The 15,795-nt window shown below is 36.6% G+C and overlaps 2 protein-coding genes and 1 pseudogene across 3 annotated transcripts; 2 read left to right on the top strand and 1 right to left on the bottom strand.

Moving 5' to 3' along the window:
- The first annotated feature begins 1,233 nt into the window (after positions 1 to 1,233).
- LOC131042471 (diaminopimelate decarboxylase 2, chloroplastic) lies at positions 1,234 to 13,622 on the top strand. Of its 2 annotated transcripts, none has more exons than XM_059220278.1 (6): positions 1,234 to 2,055; positions 10,949 to 11,123; positions 11,202 to 11,351; positions 12,729 to 12,890; positions 13,078 to 13,263; positions 13,500 to 13,622. In XM_059220278.1, the coding sequence occupies exons 1-5, from the start codon at positions 1,535 to 1,537 to the stop codon at positions 13,258 to 13,260; spliced, it is 1,191 nt and encodes a 396-aa protein (XP_059076261.1). In that variant the 5' UTR covers positions 1,234 to 1,534; the 3' UTR covers positions 13,261 to 13,263; positions 13,500 to 13,622. The 2 variants fall into 2 exon arrangements, with proteins under 2 accessions (XP_059076261.1, XP_057831753.1); XM_057975770.2 differs by having other exon boundaries at positions 13,078 to 13,294.
- On the bottom strand, positions 2,544 to 3,521 carry LOC131042472 (uncharacterized; annotated as a pseudogene).
- LOC131042457 (diaminopimelate decarboxylase 1, chloroplastic-like) lies at positions 13,339 to 14,245 on the top strand. The gene is made up of 4 exons (XM_057975735.1): positions 13,339 to 13,371; positions 13,500 to 13,622; positions 13,988 to 14,077; positions 14,165 to 14,245. Exons 1-4 carry the CDS (start codon positions 13,339 to 13,341, stop codon positions 14,243 to 14,245), a joined length of 327 nt encoding a protein of 108 aa, XP_057831718.1.
- The last annotated feature ends 1,550 nt before the right edge of the window (positions 14,246 to 15,795 follow it).

Here is a 15,795-nt window from a genome sequence, read left to right as displayed (position 1 = left end):
CCTTAATCACAATCCTAAATCTAGCCCTAACCTTAACCCTAAGCGCTAAGCCCTAACCCTAACCATAATCATAACCTTAACCGTGATGTAAATTCTAACCTTAACCATAACCCTAATCCTAAAGATAACCCTAACCATGATGTAAAACCTAACCATAATCCCAACTTTAACCCTAACCATAATCCTTTTTCAAACTCTAACTGAAACCCTAACCATAACCCAAACCCTAACCATGTTTTAAACCCTCACCCTAATCATAATCCTAAACCCTAGCACTAACCCTAACCATCATGTTAACCCTAACCCTAACAACATCTCTAACCATAACACTAAACCCTAATCCTAATCCTTACCCTAGATCCTATCGCTAGCCTTTATTATAACCCTAAATTTGATTTTAACACAAACCCTAAGCCTAACTCTAACATAATCCTAAGCCTAACCCTAACACTAAACCTAACCTTAAAAATTATGTAAACCTTGAACCATAATCCTAACCCTAACCATGTATTAAACCCCAACCACAATCCTTATCCTAACCATAAACCCTAACTGAAATCCTAACCCTAACCCTAACTCTAACCCTAAGCTTGACCCTAACTATAATCCTAAACCCTAACCCTAACCCTAACCATGATGTAATTCCTAAACCTAACTATAACCCTATCAATAAACTTTAATATAGTGAAAGCTTATTCATTTATAACTATAATAAAGTTTACATAAAATTTATATTATACTAAACTTTATGCACTTTTGAATTATAAGTGCATAAAGTTTATTATACCATAAAGTACATTATGGGTTATATATATAATTAAATGTAGAATATGTATTTATTTATGAATTATATAATATAATTTAAAATTTAATATATAAAATTAAATATAGAAGTATATGTCAACTTAAATATTAAATATAATAATTAATATTTAATTATATATCAAAAATAAAATTATATTTAATATTAATTTATAATTTTTGCTTATATTGAATATAGAGATATGTATATAAAAGAAAGATGTGCTTTAGTTTGATATATATTTTGATACATATCTCTATATTTAATATTTAATATAATAATAAAAATATCATAAATATTATATATATATATAAAGTATATTAAAAATTAAAAAAATTAATGTAAAAGAAATTATTTAAAAAATAATTAAAATTTAAAAAAATTATATAAAATATATTTAATTTTTTTTTTAATTTGCCCTCTTCGCAGCCCCGCGTGGAAATAATATTTTCCCCGCAAGGCTGTGAAGAGGGCAAAGCCCTTCAAATAATTTATTTGCACGCACATTTTTCTCGGCACGGACGGCACAGTTTTCTGGAAGCTCAGATCGTATACGGAGGGGGCCAGTAGGACCTAGGCTATGCGGTTCTGTTTATTGGACGGCGTGATGACATGAGGGGCATGGAGAAGGCATGGCATGGGAGGGGCCATTTTGTCCGCTGCGTAGCCAGTGCCTAAAGTGGCTACATATTTTGCGACGTAGTAAGGTGCGGAGCAGACTCAGTCACAGCAATGGCGGCCACAATAGCAGCTCCACCATCTTGCAATCTTAAAGGTACAAGTAGTAATGTCTTCTATTCTGTCAAAACCCTTGCAAAACCCCTGGGAAATTCTAAAGCATTGTTTGGCTCCATCGTTACGATACCGCGACGTCATGCGGGAAACATGTTAAAAGGTAGTCTTAAGCAATGCCTCGCAGCGGCGACTGAAACCGTATCATCATCATCTAGTGTTAAGCACTCCTTCACGAAAAGGAGGGACGGCTTTATGTACTGCGAGGACGTGAGAATGCAGGACGTGCTCGATAGGATGGAGCACAGGCCCTTCTATCTTTACAGTAAACCTCAGATCTCTAGAAATTACGAGGCTTATGAGATTGCTTTGCAGGGCTTGGATTCCATCATTGGCTATGCAATTAAAGCTAATAATAACTTGAAGATCTTACAGCACTTGAGGAAGCTTGGCTCTGGAGCAGTTGTTGTCAGCGGAAATGAGCTAAGATTGGCCCTTCATGCAGGCTTCGACCCTTCTAGGTTGGCTGTTCTTTGCATTTACTCCAATGCCAGCTCTGCTTTTGATTTTGATTTAGAAAAAGGAATGTTTTTGGTTTATCACAAATATAATTAATATAGTCAAAGAGAATTTGCAGACAGACAATTTGAAGTTAATATGTATGTATGTATGTGTCTCTCTGTGTATGTGTCTCTGCGTGTGTATGCATGTGTCGTGTGTGTATGTGTTTCTGTGGGGTATGTATGCGTGTCCGTATTTATGTCTCCATGTGTGTGCGCGCAGATGTTAATTAAATAAGAGCAAATAAAAGGAAGACAGAATCAGATATGAAAAACATAAACAAGATCAAAATATGAAACACAAGATTTATAGTGGTTCACCATAGAGGCTATGTTCATTCTCAAGCAGCACAATATCTTAATTCACAGTTATCAGATACATCACACATGAGCTGTACTCATTCTTATATACAAATGTTTAACTCTTCGAATATAAAGAGACAGGGAGAAGAAGAAAGAAAGAAATAGTCATGACTGTTGGATTTCACATCCTCAATAATCTTTCACTTGAAATCCAACCCATACAACCACGAACAATGATACCCCCTATATTTTATATTTGAACGCCACATTGTAACAGCCCAAGAGAAGATTTTAACTTCACCAAAGACTTTTCAGGAACATTCGTATGAGTCTTCTCCAAATTCTATCAGACTCAATAAAATCTAACAGCTGAACATCTTCTCTTACTATTTTACCAGGCACAAACTCACCCATTAATTCACAATCAGGAACACCACTCTCTCCAGATTCAAAGTATACTCCATCCACAGAAGAACCCTTGAACACATACACAACATCCATATATCTCGCAGGGTAGCACTTATCAGTTGTGACTTTTCCATCGATAGCAATGAGTTGTTGCATTATAAAGACGTTGACACCTTCCTCTTTCATTATATCAACAGTTCGATCAGCCCATTCATATACAGTGACAGAGTGCCAAACAAAAACATTATCACAAACACCATCATGCAGGCCGCACTGCTTGCCACAGTTAGCAGTGGAGCAGTCAATATTAGTATAACCAGGTTTTGTTATATGTGGCAGACAATAAGGATACATCCGTTCCTCAAAATTAGGTCTCCACCATATAACAACACACTTCCCAATCTGCCAGTCTGGCTGAAGAGCGCTTGAATTTGCAACAAGTGTATTTGACAGTTTCCGCTTCAACCCTTCAATTTCATTATCACCAGGTTTCATTCGTCCTCCAGAAGCTTACAGAGAGCGTTTCCAATCTGCAGCAGCAGTATATGAGGACGGTTGTGCTTCTGCACCAGAAGGATAGCTTCAACACTCGTCCGCAGGCCTTCTTTCATGTAATTGATTTTCATTCTGGCGAGCCTGTCAGCAACAGAAGTATCTTTCTCCATCTTGGGCTCCTTCGATAGAGGATATGCATTCACCACTGGTCCAGACAACATCTTCGCTTCTTTCTTGTTCTCCAACTGCGTAAACTGTCCGGAAGGCGAGTGATATTTTTTGTTCCAGAAGAGCGCAGCTCTGCTCAGCCGTTATAGAGGCAGCATCCGCTCTTGCCCTGCATGTCTCCACCTCACTACGAGCTCTCTGAGTTTTCATTGTCCATTATTGATTCTCCCCTTGAGCAAGCACATAAACATGCTTTGAGTCCTCCCTCCATGGATTTGCCTCCAAAATGTCATAGCTACTAGATTCCATGTGCTGTTTTAACTGCCTTTGTATGTCATTTGCTCTTGAAGACACCCTCTTCACAATCTTATCACATGTCTTTGGAATTCGGTCGTCCAAGTGAATAGCCTTGACCATGTCTTCATTCGAGCTATCCTCTTTGTCAATAACACCCATGTCATCATACTCGAAGGACCTGATCTTTCTGTGCGTACCTTTAACACAATACCCATTTAGACGAACAAGATTTTTGTGCCTGACTCGTCCAATTGCTTCAACTTCCATCTTACCAATCCGACTTAAAACCCATATCTCGTCTTCCAAACCCACGGTGACCTTCAGTGCCTGGCTATTTTCAATGCCAATTCTGGAAATAACATCTTTCCCTTGCAAAAAGTCTTGTATTGCAACATTAAATTCGAACAAGGGATCATTTTCTCCATCTCCAAGACCTGAAGCTTACACCACTGAAGCACGTCCCCTTCATCCATGACCGCCTGTACGATGTCGTTACTTAGAATATCAAGGCCGCCATACCCCCGAGGTTTCTTTGAAGAATCGTCATTGAGCACTTGCCGTGCATCTTTGTTCTCAACCTTTCCTGGCTTGACATGTTGACTCAAAATCTCCCCAGCTGCAAAGCTATCAATTGAGTCACCAATTTCTTTGGCAGAAATTGCTGCCCTTCCACCCTGGCCAGCCAGAATAGCAGCGTTGTTATTGCATTCCTGTTATTTCTGGGTGACTGCCTTAATACATGTTAATCTTTACCGTCAACTTTCTTAGAAGCTGCAACTGCATGTGCAGGTACGTCGTCAATTTTCTTGGATATCTGCCGATTAAAATTCGTTGGATGTAGAATTGCTGAATCCAAAACATTTGGTCGATTTGTAGCAGCAAGAACAATTACCCCATTGTTACCTGAAAACCTATCCACTGTGTGATCACTCTTAACTGACGACGAACCCAAACAATTACAACACACTTCCATTTCTGAAAAAAGTCATTGAACATTTCTTGCTCTTCGTAATCCTCGATCTCTCCACCTCTAGAGCCTTTAAAAAACTCATCTTCATTGGTTCAGGGTTTGATCGTTGGCATAAGCAACCGCATGTCCATAAATGGGCTTCGCAGACAGCCAGAGCTATCATCATACATTTTCACAAGATATCCGCTCCCAAGAGAAACTGGGCAATTTGTTGGCAAATCCACATCCTCACGTCCTCTGACGAAAAAACTGCTGTCCTTGTTGTGGAGGGGCACGAAATTGAGGCCGCCATTGTAGAGGCTTACATCACAGACCTCCAACTCCTTGCGACTCTTCAACTGCCCATCCACAACCACTCTGGGATTTTTCTCAATGGGGTTGCTCTCTTCACTACCGCCAGGTAATATTCCTTGGAAGCCTCTTCCAATACATGCCACAGCTCCATCAAGAGTGGAGAAAGAAACAAACCCAACATCCTCTTCTTCAGTGGAATCCTTTTCTTCATTTGGCTGATCTATTGTTTTCTTATAATTCCAACAATTCTTTTTGATGTGGCCTTGCTTGCCACAATACTAGCAACCACCATCTCTAGGTTTGGATTTTGACCTTCCTCGTAATTGCCCATGATCCCTTTGGGTCTTCCCTCTTTCTTCATCCCACCAAGGTACACGACGCACATAGGTGGATCACTAGATGTCTTTTCTGTCATTTTCCAAAACACATACTGTCAAGTTTGCATCTCTTTCAACCTTGGTAGCCACAACATCTTTCATTTTTGTCATCTGGTCCATGTCATTGTCAAATTCCAACATACTAAGGAATTTAGCAATAATTGAATCAGCGACATCATCTAAACGATCCAAAAGCCTCTTTCGAGCAGCCAAAATATCACACTAAGGTGAATCTAAAGGAGGATGAACAACTCCCACTTCAACGCGATTCATTACTACATAAAAACACCTAGCTCTGGGATCCAGCACCCAATTATCTTCCATATCTGCTCTCCTTGGCTCTAACCAAGCTCTAATACCAATTGTTAATTAAATAAGAGCAAATAAAATAAAGATAGAATCAGATATGAAAAACATAAACATGATCAAGACATGAAAGACAAGGTTTATAGTGGTTCACCATAAAGGCTACGTCCACTCTGAAGCAGGGCAATATCTTAATTCACAGTTATCAGATACATCACACATGATCTGCACTCATTCCTATATACAAATGTTTAACTCTTTGAATATGAAGAGATAGGGAGAAGAAGAAAGGAATAGTCATGACTTGGACTTCACATCCTCAACAGTAGAGTGGGTGGAACAGGCGTGGGTGTAAGTATGCATATGTTTGTGTGCATGGAGTAGGGTGGGCATGAAAGTATGTCGTCCATGGATGTGGGTGCTTGTGCGTATGCGTGTGCATGTGTAGGTGCACTTGGGCTTGTATGTGCGTGTGTGTAGGTGCACTTGGGCTTGTGTGTGCATGTGTAGGGGTCGACTCTATGTGTGTTTGGGTTGGACAAGCATGCATGTAAGTGCGTTTGTATGAGTAGAGTGGGGTGGGTAGGTGTGCAAGTATGTATGGGCGTGCGGGTGTGCACGTGCGTGTGTGTATGTGGGTGGGCGTGCATGTGTATCTGTCTGAATGTGTGTGTGCATGTGTGTATGTATATGTGCCTATCTGAATGTCTTTGTGTGCATGGGTGTGTGTATTTCTTGTTTGTGCAACTTAGGAAGAGCAGTGTTGCTATGTTTCCTGTTTTATGTTTCACTTTGACCACAATTTCTAATGGTAGAGTCAAATTATAAGTAATTCATCATTTAGGAAAGTTATTGTGGTTATATTTCATGTGTCTTGATTCTCAACATTCTACCAAGAATACAAGTCCCAGCCGTAGTACAATGATTTGTAAGTTGGAACTTGTGCCTGCAGTTATTCAGTCCTAAAATTAATAAAGTTTCATCAAAGGATTTAATCTGATGAAATGCTTGGAAAATCTTCCCACGGTGCCAAATAGACTTGAGCATAGAAAATTGAAGATCATCTTAAAAGTCAGTGATCCAATTCTTGGGGATTAAAATCTTTATTACCATGAACGATTTCAGCTGCAAAGGTAGTAGTTAGAATTCTTCTCAAAATTATCATCCTTTTCTTATCTGGGTTCAAAACTGAATACCCTTGTGTAGAATGTTCATAATTTTTAAAATCCATAATGTACATAATATTGAGAAGAAATGATAATTCATTGAAGAAGGAAAAGGTTCTTGGTTGCAAATTGTTAGTAAAGATTAAGAGTGTGAGAAGAGAAAACTTTGTTTCTGTAGATTCGTTAAATTTTCAGATAGTGCAACATTGTGGAACAAGAGAGAGAGACTCTATGTGTGATGTTATGCAATGCTGCTATGACATGTCATGCAAATTCCAATAGAATAAATGTTGCTAATTGTCAGTAGATATTAAGAGTGCTAGAAAATAACTTTGATCTTCTAGATTCTTTTAATTTTTGAACAGTTCAACATTGTGGTACAAGAGAGAGAATCCATATCTGATGCCATACAATGCCATGACATGCTATGTAAATTTCAAAAGAATAAGTATTACAACATTAAGAATGTATAGATCTCTACTCTACCTCTTCTCTTCATCAATATAACCCAATCAAACATATTGAGTGATACCTATAGTTTACTTGTTTTCTTTTGAAACTGATAAGGCAATGTGGACAAGGATAGAAAAGGGAACAACTTGCTTCCCACATTATGGCAAATTTACTGCATTACACAAGCTGTGAAAGAGTTTTGTATATGTTACACAATATATGCATAAGTTCTTTCCAACTTTCTCTTCCATAGCTGCCCCTCTACATTCAATTGCTGCATTAGGTAACTAATTTTGTTGGAATGATGTACATGATAAGGCTATTGAGACATTGAGGGATAACATTTGCAATGCTCTAGCGCTAACCCCACCTAATTTGTAGCTGCCCTTTGAGGTTGAGATGAATGCTTGCGAGTATTCTATTGGAGACGGGATGCTACCATTCAAAGGTCTTTACTTAAGCAGTGAGGTATGGCGTATGAGAAGTAGCTATATGCTTTAGTCTAGGCATTCAAGAAATGGAGACACTATTTAGTTGGCAAGGGAAAAGTTGTTCACATGGACCACAAATCTTTATAGTATTTGTAGGCTCAAAATAAGTTGCAGAAGGAAGGACATTACAAATGGGTGGATTTCTTCCAACAGTTTGGTTTGGTGATCAAATGTAAGAAGGAAACTTTAAATGTAGTGGCCTGCATGTTATTTAGACCATCCATTGCAAAGCTCATATCAGCTTTAGCTATGGTCATGCAGTTGGAGCCATTTGCTGCAGAAGTCTATGAAGAGGAGTATGGGAAAGACTAGAGTTTTTGGGACGAGTACAAACAATTTTGAGAGAAAGGAGATGGAAAAGAAGGTGAGGACTTCTACCTCAATTAAGGGTTATTTTATAGGCCGGGCAAACTATGTGTGCCAAAGGCACATCTTCTACTTATGGGATGCATATACCTCCAAAGTGGTGGTTCATTTGGTCTTGGAAAAATTGTGGCTCATTTACAAAAGTATGTATATGTTTGCCTTCGATGCAAGTAGAAGTAGCAAAATTTATCAGATGATGCAAGTGCTGCTGTTGCACTTGCGATTGCGAATCCAAGATGTGAAAAGAAGGAATGTATACACCTCTTTTGGTGTCTATTAGACCATGGGGAAGGGTGTCCATGGATTTTGTGGTTGAGTTACCAACATGGAAGAATGTAAAGACTATTTATTTGTTGTGGCAAATAGGTTTAGTAAGATGTGCATCTTATCCCCATGCAAGAAGACAATAAGTGGGAAAGATATAACAAAGATAAAAATTCCTTTCAAGTTGGTGTGTTGTAGAAAAATCAAAATTGGGATATGTTTTTACAAGAGTCTTCAGAGCACACATCTCTTGGAGAGTGAATTTAATCTCTCTACTAATATTCCAAGGAGACCCTTTTTGAAGAAACCTTTGATCTCTTGGTAGGTCTACCCGGCTTATTACTTACAAAATCCCTTTTTTAGAGCAATGTGATGAATGTAGTGGCAAAATGGGTTATGCCAGGTTGGACCTGCTCCTTTGTGAAGTTCGTCACTTAAGAGAGGATTCAAGTATAATTGTAGATGTATTTGCAGTTATTATGCCCTACTTAATAATTGTGCTGACTCATTCCAATTTTCAAATATGTTCCAGGTCAGACAGTGCAATGGGCCAAGCAAGGAGTACAAAAATGCTAGGATGTCTATCCATTATAGTGTTCTTGTAGCAACATATTTTGCTACATTGTTGATTCCTGCTTGCACCACTGCCCACATTTGCCACAAACATGTTGGCTGGAACTTACAGAATACACATGTATTTGGTGGTCTAAGTTTTCCTGAAGGCATTAATTGATTTTAGAAACGTTGTCCTCATGAATGAAATGGGAAATTTGGCAATGTCTCGCTGTTCCTTTCCATCCATCCTTTGGACATAGTGCGACAGTGGTGACTTTATTTTGGAGATTATTTTAATTTTTTTTTATTAGTAGTTATTGTTCTGGTGGAAACTCTGTAAGAACTGATGTTCTTATTTCTGTTTGTAATTCAAAGGGAATTCAGTTTGTATATGTGATTCAAGCAAGTCTATTCAGCAGAATAAATGAATTATTTCTCAGCATGTGAATTTAGAGCAGCCCTCGTTGCAGACACAATTTTCTAACAAGAGTTCACACTCAAAGATTCTTTCCATTAATGAAGATACAAATATCATACAAATCTTTCACAAGTAAGAAAAATGATACAAGAAACTTACTCCAAAGTCCAAACCCATTGAGGAAATATTTACTTACTAATATAGTGTGAGAGAATTTAGAAATGTGCATCTTAGAAATAGGAGTTATATGAGAGGAGAAACAAGGAAAGGAATTATATAAATTTCCACGAGTGACCTATGATAGCACCTCGGTAGAAAAGAACTCTAGAAGCAGAAAATCTAAGACACATGGATGGCGAGTGTCACTAAGGAGAAAAAAGTATGAAACTATATATATTTTTATGTATATATTATGTTAACTCACAAACACCACCAAGCTATGACTGAGTTAGGAAAATGAAGTTTAGAAACAAATTTACAGGACAAGACTAGAAATCAGATATTATCTCTAAATCACTCAAATGTTGACCTCAATGGGATTAAGCAAAGCTTTCACTTGATTGCTGTTTAGCATTGAAACTTTGATCATATTTATCAATTCACAACAGCCAACTTACAAAAAGTCTTCACAAGTAAGATTTTATACTTGTGATGGAAGCGGCTGCCGTGGGAATTTTGAAAAATTTAACAAAATTAATTCTGACAATTGATAATTGTCTAATCTTTCATTGTTATTGAGGATTGTTTCATTGCTCAAACTTGATCCCTATCTTAATTACGATTTGGAATATTGGTAGTTTTTGTTGACTGTTGATGTTCTTATCCAAGCTAAATGTTGTTTGTCTGTTGCTGAAATTTGCTTCTGTCTTTTTTTTTTTTTGCGCTTTGGCAAAGGAAATAATTTTGTTGTGCTTATGGGTTTTTGAGAGAGGATCAGTTTTAGGATAAATAATATAAGTGGGTTGCATTAGTGATGATAAGGTGTCCCTTTTAATGCATTTTTTTTAGTGAAACAAAGACAGAGGAAAAAGGGGAAATGGCAGCATACCCTGGACCCAGGTAACATCTGTCAATGGTACCTGAAATGTCACCTAATAATTTTTGCTGCTTGCATATACTTGCACGCAATTACATTTTTTCTCTGCACAAACTACTTTCTTGACAATACTTGGGGACAGTATGTCTTGGCTCTCTGCCTCAGAGTCTTAAATCCATCTTATGTTGCATCTTGGAGTAACTTGACATTGCAATTGTTTTCTCTATTGTTTACAGTCTCTGTTTTTTGTTCTGATATTAATGCTAGATTTCTCTTAGCTTTTCTGAAAATATGGGCTGTCCTGGTGCAATTTTCATATATATTGACGCTTTGATGTGCTAATAGATGTGACTTTTTGTTGTCAATGTCTGGTACTTAGCTGGCAGTTTGATCTATGTCAAGAAGAATTAATAGGTCACTCAATCTGAGAAGACTCTGAAAGTTTTTCTGTTTTAATCTGTTATCCTTTTGGCTTTTGTTCAAGCAGGTGTGTATTCAATGGAAATGGGAAGCTTTTGGATGACATTGTTTATGCTGTACAGGAAGGAGCCTTAGTGAATGTAGACAGTGAATTTGATCTGGAGAATATTGTAGAGGCAGCAAGGATTGCTGGGAAGAAGGCCCAAGTACTGCTTCGCATTAATCCAGATGTGGACCCTCAGGTTAGCCATTATCTCTCTAAGCAAATTATGTTATAGATTATGCATTGGAAGCTAAACTGGATACTTCTTGCATTGTAGGTTCATCCCTATGTTGCGACTGGAAACAAAAACTCAAAGTTTGGCATCAGGAATGAAAAACTACAATGGTTTTTGGATGCTTTGAAGGCACACTCTAACGAGCTGAATTTGGTTGGTGCACATTGCCATCTTGGATCAACAATTACAAAGGTAGTTGGCTGATAAACATGTTTCTGTACAATTTTTTTGTTCCTGGGTAATTGGGCCACACTCTCAATTCCAAAGTTAACAGAGAAGTTATTTAAATTATAACTCTAGATATTCTGGTTTTCTGTATCAAATAGATGAGATATATATCTGTGACAAACAAAATCAGCCTTTGCATATTTAAGATTACATTTCATATTTGTCTCAATGTTGTGATTTGTTTTGACTTGTGATGCAGAACTAAATATTTTCTTAGACATAATTTTTATGAATGTGTTTACATTCAGTTTGTTGTCTGGTTGTATATCTCTTGAACATTAGTGAGATTTTGAAGGCACAAAAGTGTAGAAAAGAGATGAAGCAAAGGGAAGGAAGATTTTTATTCATTCTGTTGAAATTTATTTCCGTCAATTTAAATGAGCGATGAGTGAATGGGAATTTGGTTCAAGCAGCTTTGTTGTTCGTCTTTCATGTCCATGTTATGGGGAGCCATAAAGGCTTGAGAAGTTCAGGTTGTAGCCACAGTTTTTGAGCAAACACTATTCAAGATTTGTTGATGCTTGATGTCAAATCTCATGGAATGTTCTACTTTTTATTGCCTTTTAATCTTGTCCATTTTTTTTTGGTCGGTAATCGCTTTTGACTGGAGCTATGAACCAGTAGGGTCACATTGGGGGACCCCATAAAAGAAATGCGGTGCCAAATATTAGTGTTAGCACACATTTAATAAAGAAGAAAGCTTTCAGGAGCAAATTAGGATGATGCTTTAGGAATGAATTTAGAATCAAATTAGGATGATGCTTTAGGACTGAATTTAACTGTGAGTATGAATATTTAGTATTGGAAGTTCCAAGAATAAGAATAAGAGTAAACACTCGAATTGAAAGCATTACAATAGTTTTCTAAACTAGAAGCATTGGTACAATTGCCTCTTGTATGTTGAAAAATTAGGAGATGTCAATATTTTCTGGTGGTAATTGTCTCAAAAAGTTTATACAATCTGTTCTAGTTCTAGTTAGAGTTAATAAGTTGAAACCTTTATGTTTACTAAGAATGACATCGTTGACTTCTGCAACTGTGCTTTCTGTAAATCAAATAGACCAATCAAGTATTGTCACTCCAATTTTCATGGGTTATCTCATTTGTATGTAGTCCAAGTCTAAAGCAATGGCTTGTTACATGATGCTCTGGGTATGTTGGGATGATATTTATTAGTGCTTTGAAAACCTTTATATACAAAGAAATTCTCTTCTTTGTATTATATGTCTCAATGTCAATTATTTAGTTGCATAAAGCTCTTTGTTTATATACTTTTCCAATCTGATTGTTTGGTAAGGAAGCTCGCATTATTCTGTCCCTAAGATTAATTTGGTTTTCCAGGTGGACATATTTAGGGATGCTGCAATTCTAATGATTCAATTTATTGATGAAATACGAAGTCAAGGTTTTGAGATTAAGTACCTAAATATTGGAGGAGGTTTGGGTATTGATTATTATCATACTGGTGCAGTGCTTCCTACCCCTATGGATCTTATTGATACTGTAAGCTTCTTAATCTTCCCATTATTGGCTCTAAGTTGCCCTTCATTCGAATTGTCCAAACTTCTAAATCTTCTTGGTTGTGTTAGTTTATATATTTAATTCGTAGCTATATCACAGTTATGTGGAACTGGAGACTATATGTAAATATTTCAAAGAAAACTTTTCATGCTAATTGCTCTTTGTATAGGTAAGAGAGTTAGTGGTATCTGGAAATCTTACTCTCATCATTGAGCCTGGGAGATCTCTTGTTGCAAACTCCTGTGCTCTGGTCAATCGAGTAATTGGAGTCAAAACAAATGGTAACAAAAATTTCGTTGTGGTTGATGGTAGCATGGCAGAGCTTATTCGTCCCAGCCTTTATGGAGCTTAACAAGTTAGTACATGAGTTGTGGATTAGCTTACCGGTGAACAAAGTTTGGCTTTTTGATTTTAACATAGTTAAAGTGAAATGGGTATCTCCAGTTTAGGTAGTTTGACTAATGTAAAAGGTGTAAATATTAAATGCATCATTATCTTTTGTAAGCACTTTCACCCACATGTTTTGTAATTTGAAGCAGTGTGGTTTTGAGGATGGTATATACCTTTAACTGGTATGCTTCTCTGTGACAGTATATTGAGCTAATTTCTCTGCCTTCACAAAATGCCGAAATTTCAACTTTTGATATTGTTGGACCTGTTTGCGAATCTGCAGACTTTTTAGGCAAGGACAGAGAACTGCCAACACCATCCAAGGTTGGTAATGAAAGACAATAACGTTCATAAACATACACAGGAATTGATGTGTTTATCTAATAATTATCTGAATAATTAATAATTATTTTGAAGGCATATATGGTCACTTTCGCTTGATTGTTCAAAAGTGAAGTGTCCCTTCACATGGCAGTATTGCATGATAAAAACTATTTACTTGACTTAGAGGTAGTCTTCATAGGTTATATTTGTGGTGTTGGAACAATAATTAAATGATGTTTTTTCAAAAGAACAACTTTTCAAAAGAACAACATAAATGATGTTGGAGCAATGATTAAATGATGTTTTTTCAAAAGAACAACTTTTCAAAAGAACAACATCATGTTGCCTTTTACCTGCAATTTCAGGGAGCAGGACTGGTGGTCCATGATGCAGGTGCTTATTGCATGAGCATGGCATCGACTTACAACTTAAAAATGCGTCCGGCTGAATATTGGGTAAAATACTTTATTGATAGATATATTGGGCATGAGATTTGATTGAACAGTATCAAATATTTGTTAGAGATTTTTATGCTTTTGCAGGTTGAAGATGATGGATCAGTAAAAAAGATACGAAATGCTGAAACAATTGATGATCATCTGCGTTACTTTGAAGGGCTATGAATACAAAACTTCTTCAATGTTCTTTTTGTTCCAAAGATTCTGTAGTCTTAATAAAGCAGATCAGGAAATTTGTACTCTTCATTAAGTGGATCAGGTCATGGTTTTCATTGATTTTCTAAATCCTTTCCTTTTTTTATTGAAGGATTTAAATATAATGTTGGGTGCTGGTTCTTTGGTGGGTCTCGGAGTTCTTTCCTTCTAACTGAGGACCTTACGAATGTAAATGGGAAATTGTTCTCCAAGTTCATCTAGCATGTTGTATTTGCAGAAATCTGCAACAATTTTCCACAGCTAAGATTTAGCACATTTTACCTCAGATGCCAGTCCCGGTTCGGATTCGGATTCTAGTTCGAGATTTGGGTTCGCAAATTTGTTCAATTTTTTTTGGAGTGGTTCGGGTTCGCTTTGGGTTCATCCGTACAAAAACATATAAAAATAAAAAATAAAAATATATACATTTATGCATCAGCAAATACATTCATATTACACCACTGTCAAGTGTCAACTATGCTAATAGACTAATAGTAAAGTAACATAGCAAAATACACCACCATATATATTAATGTTTTTGTCCAAATGGCAAATAACATAGCAAAATGCCAAAATACACCACCATATCAATGTTTAAGTTAAAAAATAACAATGTCAACCATAGATGAAAAAATCTACAAAAAGTCCTTTAACTCCTGATTTTTCGCAAGTCATTTATGACAACGATTTAATCTGCAAAAAAATCTTGGGCAATTTTTTTGAAAATATCAGGGTGATTTATTGAAAAAAATCACAAAAAATCAGGAGAAAAACTCAAATAAATCTGCAATAATGATTTGTCGGGTATTCTTTTACTGATTACCATCATGCAATTGATTACATAATCTTGCACCTCGCCATTTGCGAATCAATTAGTTTAATTGTTTACCTATCCACAACAAGTTAAAAATAGGTGCTTTCAAAGGATGTGGCGTCTTTGCGGGAAGAATTTGAATCCTTTGGGTGTATGTGTGAGGAAAACTTCAGTATGGTGTTTTTGAATGATATGTTCGTTTCATGTGGAAGTCTCATGCTTCTTGAACCATGTTCTTAATGCTGAAGGTATGTTGTGAAAGCTGACAAAGTTCATCAATGTGTACGAGATGAGCTGAAAATTTGAAAGGCTTTGTGTGCACATGCCAATGCCAGCTATTGAACAAACTACAAAGTATTTATTTTATGGAAGATGTGAAGTAGAGGAGAACTTTAATTCTACAAAAAGGAGATTAAAGGAATGCAAATCCTCTGTAATATGTATTGAACTCAAATTCATTTAGAGGTTGCACTTATTTTTTGGTATATGATATGTATTTAACGCAAACTTTGGTTTATATATGATGGAAAACAGTGACATGTTCTACAAATTCAGTGTATATGTGTGTTTTTCAAGAACATTTTAAGAATTATATATTTTCAAATGTTCGATAAATTTGCTGATTTTTTGTCGAATTTTTTCCCCATTTTTTGATGAGTCCCGAGTTTTCAAAAATTTTGGGCCAAAAGAGTTATTGTCGAGTAAG

The sequence above is a fragment of the Cryptomeria japonica genome, chromosome 1 (genome assembly GCF_030272615.1).
Source record: "Cryptomeria japonica chromosome 1, Sugi_1.0, whole genome shotgun sequence".
NCBI classification, from domain to species: Eukaryota; Viridiplantae; Streptophyta; class Pinopsida; order Cupressales; family Cupressaceae; genus Cryptomeria; species Cryptomeria japonica.
The sequence above is the reverse complement of the archived record's forward strand: the minus strand, read 5'-3'. Positions and strand labels throughout refer to the sequence as shown.

Coding starts and splice junctions, on each gene's coding strand:
- LOC131042471 (XM_059220278.1), top strand. CDS start 1,535: ATGGCGGCCACAATAGCAGCTCCACCATCTTGCAATCTTAAAGGTACA. Junction 11,352..12,728: donor TTGGATCAACAATTACAAAG/GTAGTTGGCTGA, acceptor TTGGTTTTCCAG/GTGGACATATTTAGGGATGC. Junction 12,891..13,077: donor CTATGGATCTTATTGATACT/GTAAGCTTCTTA, acceptor CTCTTTGTATAG/GTAAGAGAGTTAGTGGTATC.
- LOC131042457 (XM_057975735.1), top strand. CDS start 13,339: ATGGGTATCTCCAGTTTAGGTAGTTTGACTAAT. Junction 13,372..13,499: donor GTTTAGGTAGTTTGACTAAT/GTAAAAGGTGTA, acceptor TCTCTGTGACAG/TATATTGAGCTAATTTCTCT. Junction 14,078..14,164: donor TGCGTCCGGCTGAATATTGG/GTAAAATACTTT, acceptor ATGCTTTTGCAG/GTTGAAGATGATGGATCAGT.